Source organism: Protomyctophum bolini (assembly GCF_963924005.1).
Source record: "Protomyctophum bolini genome assembly, chromosome: 11".
Classification (NCBI taxonomy): Eukaryota; Metazoa; Chordata; class Actinopteri; order Myctophiformes; family Myctophidae; genus Protomyctophum; species Protomyctophum bolini.
The window spans coordinates 29,666,269-29,687,416 of NC_137872.1; the positions used below are offsets into that span (position 1 = coordinate 29,666,269).

Below are 21,148 nucleotides of genomic sequence, written 5' to 3' on the forward strand. Positions count from 1 at the left end.
CTGCAGAATTAAATGGTGTATCATAGTAGAACTGTAGTAGAAGCCAGGCATGTCTGAACTTTTTGTTTTTGGCAACAGGCAGAGGGAGCTCCTGCACAGCGGAGCGGAGTGCATGTGAATGGAGGGAACAGGGAAGGGAAGGAAGGCGCTGAGCTCACGGTGCGAACAGATTTACCCAACGCAGTGCAGAGCGTTCAGTGTGACTGTGTTGGGTTTACAGCCCAGGCCGACGAGAGGGATTTACTGATGCGGTCTGGCGGAAGGAGAGGGGGAGCACACCAAACAGCCCCAAACAACGGAAAACAGTGGGTTAAAAGGGAAGGAAACTGGATAGGTGAATGCCACAGTGGACCCCCGCTAGAATATTGTACTTTGTTCTTGACAGAACACTTTTGTTAATAGATATTCGCCGCCACTTGTAGCAACAAATCCCCCTCTCCTTGGTCCAAAAAAAATCTCAGCTGTCCAATGAATGGAGTTGCTTTTTGCCTTGTTGGAATTCCTCCCTACCCTGAGAACGAAGTAAGTAATGAATGCTGTGTCACTGATAATGTTTTAATTTTGTGATCATCTATGATACCCGGAATATGGCGGACATTGTATTGGGTCTGTGCGGCTGGTCAGAGAGCGTGATTTCCTAAGAGGATTAACAGTAGTTTACATACGTGTAGCCTACACACACACACGCTGTAGGTTGAGAAGTTAGCTCTTCAGCGTTGTATTTCTGCAGCTTCGTTCATGCTGTGCGCGACAAGAGGCGAAACGTGTCGTTTTACGCTCGTATTTCAGTCTTTTCTTTTGTGTGTACCTTTTTATCAGTGAGGTTCCACACAGGCTGTCAAAAGGGACTGCAGGGCATCCCGAAACGTGGATGCCACATTTGTCCCATCAGTGACCAACCACACTAGTGTAGTGTCCACTGACTCTTTCTCTTTCTTCCACCATTCGGAGTCGATACACGTTTTGATCGCTTTATATTTATTTAATTGGGTGAGATGATAATGAGCCTAGCCTGCAGTTAGCAGGTAGCAGCTATACTGCTATGATTTCCAAAACATAAGGTGGGACTTCCATGCCAATCGAACATGAAATACCATGAAATAACCCAATTAAACACGTTCAATGGTGTGACACCAAAAACACAGACTGTAGAGTTTGTTATTGTGCAGATCTCTGTGAAAGGTGTGTAGCCTACTAGCCAAGTAGTACTTGGCTACTTTGATGATTTATAGTATTAGTAGCCTAAAGAGATGACCAAAAGCGACTTCAGCTGAGATATTGCCATAGGTCATGGTGTAGGAGAGGTTGTTCTATTTGGGCCTACACACAGGAGGTCTGCTTGTGTGTTTGAAAAGAGGCATCTGGAAAGGTAGCCTACTGGGCTGGCTCAGTTTGTTTGTAGCCTCCACAGAGGTCTGTGTCTAGATCTGTTTTGATTTAGGCTCAGAGGATCTTTTGACTCTGTGTGGTGCCTGCTTGTGTATTTGTGTGTGTGTGTCCTATGCATGCCTCTGTGCGTGTAGTAGGGATGCCCTGAGGCAATAGAGTTGTTTGAACTTGACAAACTTTACAATGCTGTAAGATCCTTTTTTCTCTTTGTGTTTCTAGTCCTGAGGCCATAAAAACACGTTCCAGATGAAACAAATCAATTGTTTTATAGTGTTCCACTTTGTACATTGAATTGAAATGTGCACATTACTAATATGAGGCAGAGGGACGAGCTTAAAAAATTGCCTAAGAATTTGGAGTAGAGAGAGAACATGTAGTCCTCGTATCTGTGTTTATGTCGTCAACTAAGTAACAAAACAATGACGGCTTTATTTTCTTATCTCATGTTCTTCATGCACTCGATTACCCTACAAAGCTCTAGTGTAAGAGGTATTTGGTTGTCTCAGTCTGTATAGTATACTCTTAATTCTATTTTCCTAGTTAACTTGAACCCCTATGTCATAGATAGGGACAGTATATGGCTTCATGCCACAGAACCTTTCTCATCGACTGTGGCCGATCTTTCTCCCTCTGGCAAAGAACAGCCTTTCCTCTTTTGTGGTCTCGTTTCATTTGAAAGGAGTCGCATGTTTGTCTAGTAAAACACGTCTTATCCCTTCAAAAACATTGAAGTCTCTTTCATCTTCAAATTTCCAATAACATACTGCAGTGCAATAAGAAATGTAACGACTGACTGTGTTCTAACTGTGAAGCGATTCCTTTGTGTACCCACAAATTACCCATCAGACCCGAAGTGGAGTTTCTAATATGATTTGGCTGGCCTAATAGTTAGCACATGGCTGCAGAACACGCTCCTTCTACCTTCAACCCCATAACGTGACCTCAGTGCCTCCTCTTCTGTTCTCTCCCTGAACCATTTCATACCTGCCCTCTGCCCCCGACTGAGTGTCACCATGCACCCTAGTCTCATGCTGCAAAACCTTAAGTTTCTGTGTCCACACTCCACACTGCATCTCAGTTCCTTGTACCTTGGCTGCAGAAAGGAATACAGGGACATCCCTCCTCTCGAACAACTGCACTGAAGTGCATTGCCTGTGCTTTTGATATGAAAATGAATGTTTGGTTAAAGAGCGGGTACCGGGACCTTTCCTCTTCTCTTCCTTTTGTGGCTGCCGTCTGATTGCACATTGATTCAGTTAGACCAAATAGTACAGAGGAAAGCCTATTTTTATACTTGAGCAGCAGTTATTTTCGGAATCTGCTATTTTCAGCAAACAACACTGTCATAACGGGAAGAGATGACAAACATGGACAGAGAAAGGCCGGCACATGCAGAGCTGAATTTATGGCCACTTAATTCGTAAATAGGGAACATAGTGTTTAAAGGGGCTGACGAGCTTTGCCTTCGTCCAGAGTGTATCCCTGAGACGAGGCTGGGAGTGGCTTTTTATGGAGGGAGGGCATGTCCACTGGGACACGTTTAATGTTGTTAGCGGGGCCGCTCCAGTGTTGCAGTGCAGTACTTGTGGGTGGGATCAATAGAGATGTGCCTGTAGAGAGGAGATGGGAGTCTAGGGTGGGGCAGAGGGCAGGCGGTGCAACACCATTAAGGCCTAATGCTGCCTTGTGCCACGTGATTGCCACGGCATATTGACGACGATGGGAAATATGAGAACCCTCACATGAAAATCTGAGCTGATCCAGTCGATAGCACACCTCCTTTCGTGTCCCTGTAGCACGTGTACCAGTTTGTCTGCGCATGTGTTTGTTTGTGGTCGTCGATATATTGTAGCCTGCCGCAGTGCCTTGCAGCACGTTAGCATGAGTGCCGAAAAGAGCAGACTCATACACTATCGATGACTGTGTAATTCATCACTTGACCTTCTCCATTCTCCTGTAGCCATGCTGATGATGCTGACCTGGGAGCTGCCTATTTTAAGTCGGATCATAACCTTTTCATGCAAGCAGTCTGCCAATGCTACATGGCCAGAATCGGCTATAGGTGTAGGGGTCAAGACGTCAAACCCAGGAGCTGCCATGTAGTCATTGTCCAGTCTGGAAACCTGACCAGAAGCCTTATCTATGCACAGTCACACAAAGGGTCAGACCAGCTGTATATGGATCAGTTCCTAGGAAGGAAAGACAACATCAAGTGAAAATATCTGACACTGCACAAGAAAGCCTCATTAGAAAATGTCTAAGACTCTAACTTGTATTAGCATGGTACGGTACAACATTCTTTCTCACTATCGCATCTGTGGATAAACGTATGGTAATTCTACCCCCCTTTACACTGTGTACTAAAATGTGATCTGTATTTGGATATTATCCCTGGATAAGGAAAAACTCAAATCCTGCCAGATGATCTGATCTTAAGGAAAGCGCTCGCATGGCATGGCATGGCCAGTGTGTGGACGTCCAACCTCTCCAGACTTATCAAGCTCAGCTTCTTCTCTGCAACTGTAGTCTGTTCTTCTGCGTATATGGTTATTAATGCTGGACACTGAAGCATGCCCTACAGAAGTCCCTGGATGGGTGCTCTAGTCTACACCACAATGTTTATGTGCAGTATTTAACTTCAACCAGGAGGAGCATGTTACAGACGTGCATCAGTGAGGGGATGCCAAGTGATTGAGAAGATAGCAGCCACTGCCATAGACACCAGTCAATCCCAGCCAGCAACCTAGTGCTGTGGGACTGGGAATTGAGTGCGTCTCACACCTACCTTTGTGTGGACTTACTAAATGAAAGATGCAGGGGCAGAAAGTACTGGTGAGCAAGTCAGACATATGTAGGATCGAGATGACTGGACAGTGGACACTATAGAGAGAGATAACCAGTTGTATAAATCTCAAGGATCGTTCATTATCCAGATATGTATCCACAATGCAGTCTACATTGTAATTGCAAAGTGTAATATATGGTCTTTAAAGTCCCAAAAAAGGTATTTGTCATGTCTGCAATGCCGTGTTTTCTTGTCAATACAGTATATGTGCTGCATTGAAGTGACAGGTCTGTGGGCAAAGTGTCAGGGTTCCGGTGGGCAGAGAGAGAGAGAGACAGTAAAGTCTGTATGACAGAGCGTCCTGCATCAGTCCATTAACACTACTACGATGTCTCTCACACCTTAACACCCTCGTCCAAACACCACCAGCCCTCTGGCATTCCTAAACTCTGGGGCTCCAGGCGACAGCTGCGTCTTGCTGCTCAACCACTCGTGCCTCACCTCCACAATCATTAACCTGGAGAGTGAGTGTGTGTGTGTGTGTGTGTATTACACGCACACGCTCGCATGAGTTGACACACTTGAATCACTCTCAGACCCATAGCCAAGTGCAGGTGTTCACAAACACATGCTTTACACAGCATGTTTACATTGCACGTAAACGGCCAGGGTTGTGCAGACTCATGACTCATAACAGTCCCTCCCCCAAATGCATGTATGTATATGTGCTGCATGTATGTAGACTAGACACACATGTCAAATGCACACCAGCATCAAATCAATTTGATAGCTGACTGTAGCCTAAGCTCATATATAGAATTCAGGGTCATATGAAATATGAATATGGATTTTCACTTTAAGATTTTGTATGCTTTGGTCACAGTCTTTGAAAATTATTCCCACATTCAGTTCCATATTAAGCATTCAAAGAGGCATTTGAAACATGCATTGAATAATTGGTGTGTGACACTTCAGTTTCACGCCGCAGGACCATTACTTTGCCCCATTCCAGTGTATTGGTTGTTGGAGCACTAGACCAGTGCTTTCCAACGTGGGGTCCGGGGACCCCCAGGGGTCCTTGAGGGAGTTCCAGGGGGTCCCCAGCTAAATGATAGTTTGGAACCAAATGGACCCTTATGGGTCTGTAACTCTGAGAGTGTACAAACGGAGCCAAATTGTCCCTAACGGTTCCATTTGTACACTCTCAGAGTTAAATTAACATTGATTTTACAATATAAATTGGGCTCTCAAAGATAGAAATGCCATTAAATGGGGGTCTGTAGACTAATATGCATGTCAAACTGGGGTTGAGAACCATTGCTATAGCCGTAAAAATCTTCTCTTATGGGGGTCCTTGGCATATCTTTTCAAATGGGGGTCCGCTGGCAAGTAAGTGTTCATTTGTGGGTCCTTGACATGACAAAGTTTGGGAACCACTGCACTAGACTGACCCTAGTATGTTTGTGAGGAAGTTCGTGAAGCTGTACAAACACAGTAATAGTGTCTACAGGTGGCCGAATGAGTTTGGTCATCATTGACCTTGTTCATCGTGGTATAAGGCAGTGGTTGATGGTTCCCAAACCTTTTCATGCCAAGGACCCCCAAATTGACACTTTGACTAATTATCCCGCGGACCCCCATTAGAAAATATATTCCAGGGACCCCTAGCAGTGATTCTCAACCCATTTCAGGACCCCCCAGTTTGACATGCATTAGTCTACGGACCCCCATTTAATGGTATTTCTCTGGGACTCCCAATTTATATTGTAAAATCAATGTTAATTTAACTCTGAGAGTGTACAAATGGAACCAAATTGACTCGTTAGGGTCCATTTGGTTCCATTTGTACACTCAGAGTTACAGACCCATAAGGGGCCATTTGGTTCCAAACTATAATTTAGCTGTGGACCCCGGACCCCACTTTGGGAACCACTGGTATAAGGGGTGCAGTGCCTATAATGCGGCTCTGCAATTCAAAGCAAGCTAATGGTATGGTATTGATCCTCTGTTGTTAGACAGAGTCAGTACTTTCCCTCTCTTTCGCTCTCCCTCTCTCCCTGGAACACTCTTCGCTCAAGGTGTGCCTTATAGGATAGGATGAATAGGGGTCCTTGTATTTTTAGCGGCACTTGAAACTTGCCTGTCCTGAAAGGTGACAGATCCATTACCCAATCAATTCCTATTCCCGGCGCGGGGCAGGGAACACACATCCCCTCCTGTGTTCCCAGCTGGGTGAATTTCATATGGTGTCTCATTCCCTGACGTTGGGTGGCTCAGTGTGAAACAAAGCCGCTCTCAGAAACAGATGAGCTAATTTAGTAATTAGATTCATGCATGATGGTCTGGACTGTGTCAGTGCCTCTTTGTATTTGTCTTAATGCATACCACTGCCTGTGTGAGTGTTCTTTTGGGGGGTGTTTTTTTTAGTTGTTGTTTATTTTCACTGGAAAATATGCGCCTGCCCTGTACTGTATGAGGGTGACTTTTATCTCATCTGTTTTGTTGAGTGCATAGGAATTGAGGACGGGTTGCATCTTGTTCGGAAATGTAGACACAACTCTGTTTATATGGGTCTGTGGGATTGCCCTGAAGCCTGGAGGCCTGGGCGACGGGCCTGAATGGGGTAGTCAAGGCTCAGGGTTTAGGGGGCCCCTCGTCATATACGCTTGGCCCCCCAATAAGGAGATGCTGAAGTGTGTCGCAGGGGGCCATGATGGGTCAAGTACGGGCAGACACTCGAGTGAGCCCCATTCAAATCACAGCAAATGATATTATGTATCTTCTGCCTGTCTCTCGTGTATAACTGTGCAATGTAGTGTCTTGTCGTGTGTCTCATTTCTGTGCACGTGAGGTGCAAGGAAGCGAACGGGGAGCGTTGTGTGCATACTGTGCAGTAAGCTGCATGGCGCTCCATCATGTCTACAGCTCCAGTCAGATCATAAGGCATCCTCCTGCACAGGCTTCCTGCACAGCCGTTGGGAACAGTGTAGGAACATTGGAATGTAAAGACAGAAAGAGAGGGAGAGGGAAGGAGGAGAAAGGGTAGCGCAGAAGATAACAAAATGGAGAAAGTCCCGGTGAGTCATTGGCAGAGAATGATGGCAGAATGACAGCTAAACGCTGTGAGTAATCCAAAGGAACGGCATGAAAAAGAAACCAGGTGCTGGCTCCCTTCAGCTTTGCATAACAGACATTTCCCTCGCTGCCAACTACCAGGGTTCACCGTATGTGCTTATCTCTCACTCAAACAAATGAGTGTTTGCGTTGTGTGTGTGTGTGTGTGTGTGTGTGTGTGTGTGTTATGTGATATTTTTGAATGACCAACGAAGATCCTGGTAGCACTGAGGTTCTCTCAGATATCAGAACAAATGTGAGAATGTGAGAATTATATCGTTTGTGTTTAAGTTTATTTAGGATCGCCATTAGCTGTTACACCTAGCAACAGACTTCTTCCTGGGGTCCACAGAAGCATGCTGCGCTGAAAATGGAAACACATTCACAATGGCAAGTATATCTTGTGAAATAGAATAAATTCTGAAGCCAATCTGAGCCCCCCCATAAATCCTGTCACACTTAGAAGATGTTTGAAGCCTGACTGTTGTGCATTGGCTGGAAATCTTAACAACAACATGACCCCGACTGTGAAGCATGCACAAGAAATGCATGCATATCACTGAAGTGACGCACAATCTGTGTTTTCACGTACTTGAAATGGCAGCGAATTACTGTTATATTAGATTTTGGCATTGTGTGAAACTGTGAATGTGTGCCGATTTTGTATGGCAGTATATCTGGTGCTGGCAAAATTACAGCACGCTGCAAGAGTCAAATTGCCTGCTTACATTGATTGGCACCAAAGTGCGAGACACTGTTCTATCAACACAATTCTTCTTAAGAAACAATGTATGGTGTATTTTTAGAGGGAGATAAACCTCGTATACGTTCTGGTGGAGACTGGAAAGAGACAAAGCTGTTTACCGTGTGATCATTATCACAAGAGCGAGATCAATAGATCATGTCTTGTTGTTTGTTTGTTCAATGAGCAAAATGCTTCAGAGCAAAGAGAAAGTGCTGCATCTGCATGGAAATGGAATGTTCAACTACGATGCAAGTTAAAGTAGCGTATGATTCTGTTGAACCGTTAATTACATGTTTGGAGAGAGAGTAGAGTAGAGTAGAGTAAAGTTAAATTAGATGGTCTGCCACCCTGCAGATGTATTGATTCTGTTCATTAAATGCATAATTTATCCCACATGTTCCTACATTCATGTAGGATTTGTTGATTTTAACATTTTCTTTCCACTAGTTGAGAACCGGTGAACTGAATGACCTTTTGACCTATGATGACATTCCATGTGGTCATTTACTGACAAGTTGGAGGTTGAGTTTTCAACAGAAAAAGGGAGTTCGAATCTCAAGCACCGGATTGTCTGTTTGAGTCATTATTATTAGGAAATTATTATTATTATCCAATACCATTGGTTGGGATGTACAGTACACACATGGGATGCATAGCAAGTGTTACAAAAGCACTAATTTTAGCCCATATCCCCACCCAACACAACAGTGGTTTCCAGGTTTATTCTAAGTCAGGGTGGTGGATGGTCCATCGTTCACAATCAGTTGAAAGTTGAAACCCCCTGCACTATTATTAGGATCTAGAGATGTGAACGACTCTGTATTTGGCGAGTCGTCGTGTTGCTGCCATTTACTGAGGTGTTGATTTATTTATTTTTGTTTATTTTTGTTTTTTTCAGTTTACATTTGACAGGAGAGCGCAACTGTGCATTGACTGCATTCAGCACCGTAGGATTCACTAGCCTCGCTGAGCCAGAAGAATCTGCCATTGCAAAAAAAAAAAAATCCACGCAGTGATAGTCTGACTGGCTACGCAAGGCTAACTCCTCTTGTGTCTTTAAAACAGTGAGCGGTTGTTTCACATAGGGACAGACCGTGTGAGCGCAACAGTTGGTGGTTTAAAAAGAGAAGATTTTTCGAGATGAGCATGAGTCTAACATCGACTTTTATTCACATCCCTAATAGGATCAAAGTTGGACTGAAGGCAGAGCCTGCCACTGCCAAGGTAAAGCATCGTTTATTCTCTGCAAGAGAGAAAGCCTACGTGACATCATACAGCAAAGCGAGGCTACCACACACACAGGCTGTGTGTCCCCAAAAATACATATTTTTGAAACCCCAAATACCTAGACTTGCATGCTTAAAGACACCCTCTTGCGTGATCATTAAGTACGGCACTGGTATATTAATCTCTGTGAGAATGACTACATAACAGCCCTTAACGATTAAAGAGGGTATGTGAGAACGACTGCCTATGCCATCATGTAATGTCTGTAAACATGGCTACTGTTAATTACGTTTTCTTGACCATAGGGGTTAAGAATCATGACAAGGCTCTGTTTTTCCAGCTTGGTCAGAAGAAAGTTACAACCTCAGAGCAGAGGCTGTGATCCAACATCCTTTCACTGCTAGATAACTGGTTCATGATGCGTGTTCAGGGATTGTACTGCAGTGCTGTACACCACAGATCAGGGAGGATCCTATTAGTTTGTGTATATGGCAGCTGGCCAGCCGGCCACTATCAAAGTGACGGGGCAAGTTGATGAACTGTGAAACGCAGTTTAGACACAGCGAATGACTGTTGTTTTGCTGGGCTTTAGTTAGCTGACTCACTGACCCTAATTACCAGCACATCTCCCCTGCAGCTACTCCCCAAACATTTGACACCAGAGCTGCATGCATGTGCTGGGGGGGGGGGGGGGGAATCGATATTGGCCATTATTTGACTTATTTGACAATATTGCTACCAACAGTTTATGCAATGCGGTCCATTTTGAGGGCATGTTATTATACTAACGCTCTAGTACTGCAGATGTGCAAACAAACACTCATCTAGAATGGATTCAGATTCACTTTACAGTATGTATCCCTCAGGAAACTGCATTGTCACAGTTGCAAAAACACAGTTGGGGGTTAAAGGAGTAGTTCACCCAAGAAATTACTTATTTTTATATCAGTTTCACACCCCATGAAGCCTTGAATTCACAGAGATCCTACTGAGTCTCCTATTGACTTGTATGAAGTGAGGGGTGCCCTTATCATCGTACATCATCATGACATAAAATAGACACTTTGTCTATTTGCTCAGACACTATGACGTAAAATTCTCCATTCATTGTCTATGGGAATTGAATGTTTGTGTAGGACAAAGTTTGTGGACAGACATGAAACGCTGGAGGGGCTAGTGGTCAACAAACAAAGAAACAAACAAGAATAAAAATCCATTAATTCAAGGCTTCATGGGGGTGTGTAATTGATAGAAAATAAATAATTCTTTGGGTGAACTACTCGTTTCCGGAGTAAGTAGTAAGTACTAAAGTGAAAGTAAGTGAAAAGTACAGAGTACCAGGTGGGAACAGTAAAAACGATATCCCGCCTACAAAAGTGAATGTGCTTGTCGTGACAGGTCAGCAACAGAGACAGTCGGCCGGGTTGAACAAACAGGCAGGCAATTGAAGATGCTCTGGAGGTTGGGAAGAGATAATGGTGCTGTTCCTGGCTGCCTGCCTGAGGCAGAGCAGAGGAGGAGAGCGACCTCGTGTCACAGCAGAACACATACTGACCCTGGGACAGCACACATCCAGCTGCTGTGTCCTATCACAGCAGAACAAAACTGACCCTGGGACAGCACACATCCAGCTGCTGTGTCCTATCTCAATTAACTCTTGTTCTGTCTCCTCCTCCGTTTCCTCTGCGTGTCAGTATCCCTGTTGTCTTATTCCTTATTCCGTCTTCCCTTCTAATCATCTCTTCTCTTCGTCTGTTTTTCCTCTCCAATGCGTCTCCACTTTCAGTTTTCTTGTTTTCCCATCACCACTCCCCCAGTTTTCTTCCTGTGTGTCTGATTTGAGAGGAGAAGAGAAACACTGAAGTGATCTGGTTTGATCTCTCCACCACCGCTGCCTTATTTGGACATCACATATCGCTTCAGAAAGCACTGGATGCCCACATATTTCAGCATGGTGTGTCTGGGGCCCCGTCTAAATATACACCTCAGGAAGATTTATGGGTGCAGGGACTTTGCTCTGCTCAGATATCACTAGTCTTCAGTTGTAAAGCATTTGTTATAGCCTAAAGCATATAGGTATTGCCTGCTGATAAGCATGAGTTGTTTGCCTTAAAAGGGTCTGCTTTTTTGAAACTTGGTATGTCTGTATGAAACCATCTGATCCCAGAATGTCGCACGCACGCATGCACACACGCATTCACGCACACACACAGCCAGAGTTTAGTTTACAGCATATACTTAAAACTGAAATGGGTGAAACGGTATGTTTATATAGTATGTCTTCTTTGCTCTCAGCCCGTGACCAAATGTCTGAGTGAATTTCATTCCCATGTCAATAGCTATATGATCCTCCGAGGAGCCCAGGTACACCTCTGACCAGCGACCCGTAACCCGCACAATAATGTGACCTTTGGTATACTGAGGTGGAATAAGGCATGGAAACGTCTCTGACATTTATGTGCCCACAGCTGATTGTCCCTGCCTGCAGGAAAGGCTGCTTAATGCAGAGTGACAGGAGCTAAAGATGCAGAAAATGCCATGAGCATCACACCGGCATACAGACCATGATCACATTACACTGTAGAATCCAGAGTGTTTATTTAACGCTGAGAGTTTACACATGTAACCAAATGGACCGGACCGGTAAGGGCTTCAATTTGGTAACTCTTTGACTTAATGGATGAATGAAGACAAATGGATGTGTATATACACATTTTGCTGTGTATTTTACAGAGAGGTCAAGTATTTCGGTGCACTTAAAAAAATACTGCACAAGTCTGAACTAGTCAAAAAGTAAACACATTCACACACACACACACACACACACACACACACACACACACACACACACACACACACACACACACACACACACACACACACACACACACACACACACACATAGACATAGACATGCTGTCTCAAACAGACACTATACAGCAGACACCAGTATCTCTCTGTCCTCCACAGATGTTGTGCACTGGTGGTGCAGGGCTGTACAGTGCGTGACACGAATCAACAGGAAGGAGCAGGCAAATCTGCAGCAGATGAGACGATAGCGATGGCTGATCCTCCTGTATTCAAAACATGTCCAGGAGGACATACTGTATCTGCATGCCATCTCTGTCCCACCAGAAGGGGTGGGGTGCAGAGGGGATTGCGAAGGCAGGCATGCTCTCTGCCCACAAACGGTTTGCGTGTAATCTCTGGATCGGCAGCCTTATCAGCGCTCGCTCACAGTGGTGGGAAGCTCGGCTCGTGTCCAGGCTAGCAGACCCTGTTCTTTCGAGTCTTTTAGGTCTGCCCTTTTAGGTCTTTCCTTTTTCTGTTTGGCACCGTGGGATGGGAAGGGGGGAAATCTGCTCTTATTTCAGCTTCCAGTGTTGACATATTACCGGATTAGGAAAGAGTCATAAAATGGAGTGTTTGGAGGGGAGGGGACGTTATTTGTCAGCCTCAGATTTATGCTGTAGTTGGTCACGTGTGCTGTGTTGTTTTGACTCTTCCCACCCCTGTGGGCCTCTCTCCAGCTTCTCTGTATAGTGTCTTCTCCTGTACTGGAGCTCCCTGAGGTCACTAGAAGTCTACATGCCTGCAAGTGTTGACATGGAAAACAATGAAGTGACAATAAAAGGGAAGGATAGGCTAGGTTTAATAAGAAACACCAGGTGATAAGAAAGCTTTGTGTCTGGATTTCCAAACGCAAGACTATGGGAGGTTGTAAAAATGTCCTCCTTAAATGGTACTCGTTCGTCGTCCACCAAAGAGCGAGTGGTGTGTGTGTGTGTGTGTGTGTGTGTGTGTGTGTGTGTCCAAACAGTGTACTGTATATGAGGCAGTCTAGAGTGATGGAGGAATTCTTCAACTCGGTGTGATTGCTGGTGCATGACAGGAATGTAAAAACCAGATGACCTCAAATGGAAACTCCAGTGAGGGACAGACGAGACCTTCTAGCTTGGCCTATTAAACAGTCAGACCCAGCTTTCTAGCCCTGCTTTCTCTTCTCCTTCTTTTCTTTCTTTCACTCTTTCTCTTGCACTCACTAAAACCTGATGTAATACTCATGCATTATTTTATGCACATTTTTCACTTGAATAAGAAAAGGGTATGATAAACTAGGTGTAACTCTTTCTCTCCCTTCTGTCGGGCTTGTAAGACACACTGGCCATCAGCAAGTCTCCCGACTTGGCTCAGTGGCCGCCACGCCACACTACGCCACACTACGCCACACCACGCCACACCCCGGCCGCTGGACCGCTGCCTGGTGCGGGGCTGTCCATAACGTGCCCCTGGGTACGGTTTTAGCCATGCAGCACTGGCTCTGGAGCAAGGCAGCCAAGGGGAACAGAGTCGTCATCCGCGAGCCCCGAAACTTGTAATTTTCAACTGTTAATTACACAGAGGCAGCCATTGGGGCTAAATATACGCATCGGGGCCTCCAGGGAAGGGAAGGAAAGCGGAGGGGCTTCCAATGTCCTCTGCCCAGACAGAGAGGGGGGGGGGGGGGAGGAGAGGGCAGGGAGGCCTGCTGGAGCCCTGTGGTTTCTGGAGCTCTACACTGCTGAGGGCTGCTTCTGAAAACAACCAGGACAGAAAGAAAAGAGAGAAAGAGACGGGGTGGGGGGGGCTCTTACTCTTATTGCAATGGAGCTCATACGTGACGCTGTGATTGCTCCCAGCGGTTGTGGTCAGTACAGGGGAGAAAGAGGAGAGGAGGTGTGTGTGGAGGGGTATAGTATGAGGGGAGCAGGGTTAGTGCTTTGCCAGATGTCGTCATTGGCCCCTGTGTTGCTAGGCTTTGTGGTATACATATACAGTATATGCACACATACTGTATGCACACACGCAACGCACACACACACACACACAGACACACACACACAGACACACGTGTACAGGGGAGGGAGACAGATGTTACTGCTGAGAAGAAAGTGGAGCCTGGGGTTTACCTGACGAAGTCCAGCCGTTGTCTCGTGAGGGATCCCACACTGCTGGAAGAAGTCAGGATGCGGCTGTTGGAAGCTGTTTATAAGACTTTGTGGTGCTGGACAAAGTATTTTGTAGGTTGTTTAAAAAAAATCCCCCATTCCATTTTCCACCATCTTATTTCATGTTTTGACTAACGCTGTAAGTTTTGTACTGCTGCAACCCTTCTAATGGCAGAACAGTGTAAAGGCCTTCTAATGGCAGAACAGTGTAAAGCCAAGAGTATTAATTGCTGCGATATAGCAAGAAGAAGCAGAAACTGAGGTGACGCTAAAGATGGCTGCCACAAGGATGCGTGCCATTGAGCCAAGACCGAGAGATTTAATGTTGCTGGGGCAACTTGAGACATTCGCCTCAGGGAAGTTGGTGGAGTGGAGTAGTGGGGGTGGGGTTGCCCCGGATATAGGTGGTAGTTAAGTATGCCATGGCAGTCATGTGGAAAAACAAGAGTAATGCGAGGTTGAGAATGGAGGTTGATGTGTGTTTCTTTAGAGCATGGGCTGCTATTTCACATACAGCACAAAATGCGATTGGTCTCGTGCCTGTCCAGGTGCAGCTAACGATACAAGCTAAATGACGCAAGCTAGCGATGTGGTGCATTGTCATTTTCTGCAAGTGAGAAGAATACAACAACACATACAATGAAGTATAAATTTGTCTTGATTCTCTCCGTTGCGATGTGATGGTGACCAAGTATTGTGGATAAACAAGCCTCTATTGCAGAGGACACTAAGTAGGTTAAGGTGTACCACCATCTCTCCACTTAGTGTCTGGTGTGCTGGAAAACAAGTGGGAAGGGAGACAGAGAATTTGTGTGTGGCCTTGCAGCAGACAAACTCTCCTTTTCCAACTCACAAGCCCCCCCCCCCCCCCCCCCCTCCTCTACATAGACATACACACACACGCGCATGTGCACGCGCACATGCATGCTTACACCGTACACACATACAAATAGTACTTAATTATTAATCAGCATACCAATGCTCCATTCCATGTGACCTGCATGCACACACAGCAGAAAGGAGGTGCATGTTTGTGTGCATGTTCTCATGTAGCCTCTGGTTCCACAGCACAAGTCTGCAAAATAATCTCCGACCCCCAAAAATGTGTGTGTGTGTGTGTGTGTGTGTGTGTGTGTGTGTGTGTGTGTGTGTGTGTCCTCCTTGCCATCTGCACCGTCTGCCTCACTGACTCTAATTTCTGCTATAGATCGCTCTTTCCTCATTTCAGTCCCCAGCAGTAACTTTTTCCTCGATGTGTCCTTCTCTTTCCAACATTCATCCCCTCCCTCCCTCTCCCTCTCCCTCTCCCTCTCTCTCTCTCTCTCTCTCTCTCTCTCTCTCTCTCTCTCTCTCTCTCTCTCTCTCTCTCTCTCTCTTGCCAGTTTAGTCTCTGGTGGGATGGCTGACTCATGCATCCCACATTCCCTTGTGGCATGTGTGTAGAAGAGTGAAGGATGTGCAATAAAAGAACATTGGACACACCCTTACTCTCTCATACTATGTACACTATATGGCCTGAAATCCTCTTGCAGCCACTTATCATACAGTTTCATAGTACAATATTGTTTCCACACACACTGACTATGTAACATCATGTAAATGGATATTTTAGTGAGGTGTGGGTATATTTATGAAAATGTTCCTCTTTCCTATTGTGTGTGTGTGTGTGTGTGTGTGTGTGTGTGTGAGAGTGAGCGAGCGAGCGCGATATTTGGGTGAATGCTGTGGCGATGATGAAAAGAGAATGGCAAGCGAGCAGATTTGTTTCTGTAACTCGAGAGTCGAGGAGCAGCCAGAGAGTTCACCCTGATAGATCTCACATGCTCTGCGCTCACATGGTTGCACTGTAGCAGCATGATATGTCTAGCCTGTGCTCACACACACACACACACACACACACACACACACACACACACACACGCTTGCACATCACCAGGCCCATCTAAAGAATGCATGTATAATGCGTTCCTCTTCCTGTGGGTAAGTGAGAAGACGGAGGGTCAGGTGGGCTGCTGTAATCCCAGCACTGCTTCCAGCGTGAGGGAGACAGTGAATGCTCATTGTGTCGGTCATGGCCGGCCGCCGGCGGGGGGGGGGGGAGAAATACCACGGGAGACCACCCACTGAGCTCCACTCAGCTGTGGATTGAGGGTGTGTGTGTCCTCCACCTGCTCCAGCTAGCTTCAGACACACCAGGGTCTACCTTATAGGACCTTACACAGAACAGGTGTGACCTCACTGATCTCCTGCCAGTGCTTCCCACCACCGCCGCAGCGAGTTATTCCTCAGCAAATAGGTTGAACAGGAAATTGATTGTACGTTTTTGTCGTCCAACCCCTTTTGCGCAGTGTGTCTTCCTCTTGCACACTCACATCGTGCACACATGTGATGTCAGCAGCCATTGCGGTAAAACTCCCCCGTGGCGGTTGTGTGTCTGCAGGGCTGCACACGCAAGTCTCCACCCTGTTTAGTGTCCCAGTGCCCTCTAAGCTTTTTACAGCCCATCTGTCATTACTCTGCATGTAGCAGCTGCCCTCTGGTGGGCGAACAGCGGTAACTACTGTACATGCCGTAGGTCTGTCAGTCAGCCGTGGCTCAGGGATTTACCAGAGATTAAAGTTAAAATTAACCTGAAACAAGCCGCGTCCTTTTTTTTTTTTCCTCCCATCTGGACGCTTTTCTCAAATCTACTTCCCAGATTACTGATAATGTCTGTCTAGACCGAGGCAGCCTACTGTACTGTTATCTAATGTGTAGTATCAGCATCACCACATCCCAGTTGCCGGTGTCATACATGTGTTTGTGCCACTGTTTGCCGCATAATTATATCCGTGTGATACACTGTACAATACATAATATACTAAATGGCATTATTCTGAAGCAGACGTGGTTAAAATGGATCTCTGAGAGTATTTAAATGTAAGGAGTAAGTCTCCTACAGTGGTTCCCAAACCTTTTAGCTCAAGACCCAAATCAGACATTAGACGTTTGCCTGGAAAACTAGTGCATAGTAGTGAAAATAGCAGATCTACAAGCTTGTAGATCGGCTATTCTTACTACTTCTTGTTTTCTAGTTTATGGAATTTCTTTGATTTTTCTCTGGATTATTCATGATTACTGAAGAGAAAAAACGTTTTTAATTCATTACAATGTTGGTTCCCAAAGTTGGGGTCGGGACCCCACATGGGGACACTGACGGTGGGGTTGAGAAATTAGTTTCGGTCATCAAAAATATTTTACACACCTGAATAGAATTCAACAGAAGGAGTGAAATTATTACAAATATTTCTATTTATTTTTTATTTCAATACAAATACATTTTAAACCATGATTGTTACAAAACCTCTAGCCCCAAGCTTAATACATTACCATGTGCAGAGTCTGCGGACAAATGTGCACCAAACATGCACGTTCATGTGCATAAAATTACCTCCAGGGTTAGGTTGGGGACGTGGGTCAAAGCAGGATTATTTTGGGGTCGGGGGCTTATAAATTTGGGAACCCTGTCCCATGACCTGTTATACCACATGAAGTGGTTTTTGTGATGATAAATTGATAATGCCATCTTCAAGCATAGCAGCCTGTCACCAGCAGAGGGACAGCTCTGACTCTGAGTCCAGTCCTCCTCACAGCAGCTTGAAGTGACAAAAAAGGGCAGAATGAGACGGGTATGGTATCAACAAACTAACTAGCCTAATCTTAGGGGAGGGGGGGGGGGGGGCTTTAAGATTTTATTTCTGTAACAGAGTTGTGGCAATAAACCGAGATTCATAAATCTCCTCCCAAATTAGTCATTATGCCAAATAAGTCCCATGTGTATATAGTCCCTACTCCCTATCACTGCTGACCCCTATTACTGGTCTTTTCTCTTCGCAGATGAGTAAGGCTGGGGCCGAGGCTAGGTCTTGTGGAGCATGTACTGTTGATCAGTGGTTCTCAACCTTTTCAGGCTCCCAAAATAATCATATTATTGACCGTGACAAACACTTTGTCAGGGAGTTGGAATTGAGGGATTACATTAAGTTTCACTCAGTTCCAGTCCACATACATGTGCGATATACATAATTTGTGAAAATTGCCAATCTACAAGCTACATTTTTGCCTCTTATATTATTTGACAATTTGGCCAATGTATTACCAGTTCTTTAATACAGTCTGTTGATTCCTTTTGATGCAGTAATCTTATTTGTATTTATTTTTAAAGTAACATGACATTAAAGATGGAGTGCCACGATCTTTTTTCACCCTAAAACATGATCATCAGGTATTATTATAATATAAGGAGGAAGAACTTTTTCCAAAAAGAGTACAGCATTTTTTATTTGTTAAAATCATGCTTTTATGTTCATTAAGTATGCCTGGTTTACCTGGTGGGTGGTGATCCACCTGAACTGAAGCCGCACCCACAGCTGTAGTTGTATGATAAAGGGGGAGAGGTTAGGGGACAGGCTGATGGTGTGATGTATATTACTGTTTATTTCATTGGCCCATTTTTTTTCAGTCTTGGGATTGTTTTTGGCTTTAAGCCCTGGATTTAGGCCTACTTCAAGTCTATGAGTGGTTTACAAAAAATTTGACTTAGAAATTCTCAGTGTGGAAACATTAATATCTTTGTTATGAACCTTTTGGCCATTTCACTGGGGTATAAAATAACTGGGCATTAAAAAAATGTAGTCGTGAGCAAAGCATCCATTTCTTAAACTGCCTGACCCAAGATTTTTTCCCCTTTTATGGGATGGCAGCGGCCTGTGTTTAGTGGAAACTTGCCAGTGTTGTGTCTGTCTGCACCTTCGTCTGAGACGTGACAACCAAGCCTGCAGCTCAGCACTGCAGCAGTCCCTGTAGGCTGTATGCTAGGCCTCTGTAACTCAGCACTCACTCACTGGCTGGCTGGTGTGTCCTTAAGAACTCTCTGTTGTCCTTACTCATCTGTTTCCTCACATGCCGGAAGCACTGTAATGAGGGGAGGGAGGGGGGGGGGGGGGTCAGTGTGAGGTGATATTAAGAGATCTGATCATTACTCTCAATACTCTGTCATCTACAGTCTGTTCTATCCTGACCCCCCCCCCCCCCGTTCCTTTGACTTCCCCAGTGATTGTTATCACTGGGTGTGTGTGTGTGTGTGTGTGTGTGTGTGTGTGAGTGTGTGTGTGTGTGTGTGTGTGTGTGTGTGTCAGGGGCATTAGGAGGGTATGGGGCATTGTGTGAGGCAGGAGACAATGAGTCATCTCTCCTGAGAGATTAGTGCCGCGTGTCTCTCTGTTTATCATTGACTTATCCCAGAAAAACATCACGAGTGTGCGTGCTTGCGTGTGTGTGTGTGTGTGTGTGTGTGGGGGGGGGGGGGGGGCAAACATCCTTTGCCCAAAGGATGTTTGCCTGGCAATCAAATGATGTATATTAGATAGGTGGCATGGGTATGATTAATCGATTAATCGTTAATACTAGGATCAAAATCGATTTGTTGCAAAGGTGGTATTGTCATCCAATCCCTGCCCATAGTAACTACATTTGACAGAATACCATTTATTTTGTTAGCTCTTAGGCATAATGCAGGTGACTTGAACGCTATATGGTGCAATGTTGAGTACAGGCCTACCAAAGTGTGCCTGGTATTGGTATTGATTCTAGTTCTACTGTTATCATTAGTGTGATTGACCTGACCACATTTGATCCACATTTATGTGGATGGATATTTTGTATGCTTTTTTATGGTTTATTAAAAATAATAAACAGACGTTTATTAAGACCCATTTTGGACACTTTTACACATCCCTAATATTAGGCCCGCATCCAAACCAAGGCAGGAGATAGAGGATGTTTTTACCTGTGTGGGGCAGCATAGCTTGCACAGGCCTGCCTCAGCCAGCCAGCGTACAATGCAGGTCACCTGTGGGAGTGGAGGCTATTGTCACAACACTTTGTGTTACTGTATAGGCCTCTGTGTAAACTGTAACTTGACGCCTCTTTGCTCTTTTGGTACCTTTCTTTCTTGTTTCTCCCTGCGTTCATTCTCCTCTTTTGTAAATGTCATGTCCACGGGTCACCGGAGAGAGGTAGGTAGAACCAAAAGCCAAAAGAGAGAGAAGGGGGGGGGGGGGGGGGGGGGGGGGTGGACACCCAGACAGAGGTCTTTTGTTCCCAAATTAGGCTTCAATCTGTCTTTGCCAAAACGCTTGTGAAAATGTGATATGAATCTGCCACTGTGCTATGGAGAGCTTCCGTGTTTTCGTTTATTTTGCCACCACTTTGCAAGAAGTGTATTATATTATATAATACACCACTTTAGTCGGCAGTGACCGTCATCTGTGATTTACTGTCACGGGTGTGGTCTTTTCTTTTTTCCTTCCCTCCTCGAGAATAATTGGACCTCCTCCTGTGACTCGTTGGCTGATCTGTTCTCTTTGACATGTAGGGCGGTTCCGCTTGGCTTTGTGAGGAACCCAAACCTCAAGTCTGGCCACACACTGTACAGAACCCCCCCGCAGCCACACAGGCTATTCCGTTTATGAGAACCCTAATTACATATCCCTAGTGTATTTATACTCATCTGTGACTCAATGGCACATGTGGTGTGTGTGTGCGTGCGTGCAATGTGCATACGGAACCCTTCTCATTCTGACCTTTCTCATTGTGCTAATGATGAGTGTGTGGGTGTCCTGTGTGTAAACTTGGCTGTCTGGGCATGGTTATAACAAAACTGAGTCAAAATATCAGTAGTTCGAGCCTGCGGTGTGCATGTATAGTGTATATCTGCAGGGTACAGGGTTGTACGTGTGTGTAGTGTGGGGCCGCGGGCCCCCGAGGTCGAGTCAGTACTTGCCCCAGTGTGGCAGGTGAAACCTGTCTAACCTCATTGACACACAGATGCGTATGAGGTTTTTTATGAGGAGCGGAGCG

At 45.3% G+C, this 21,148-nt stretch overlaps 1 protein-coding gene across 2 annotated transcripts in view; it reads left to right on the forward strand.

Moving 5' to 3' along the window:
* arhgap23a (Rho GTPase activating protein 23a) overlaps nucleotides 1-21,148 on the forward strand; it is a 79,841-nt gene that overhangs the window by 19,838 nt on the left and 38,855 nt on the right. The window contains exon 1 of one of the 2 annotated variants that reach the window (XM_080776694.1): nucleotides 49-522. The exons of the other annotated variant lie outside the window; for it this stretch is intronic. Coding sequence (XP_080632820.1) covers nucleotides 469-522 — 54 coding nt within the window. The 5' untranslated portion in view covers nucleotides 49-468. Of the gene's footprint in view, nucleotides 1-48; nucleotides 523-21,148 lie in introns of those variants that run through there. 2 annotated transcript variants of the gene reach the window in all.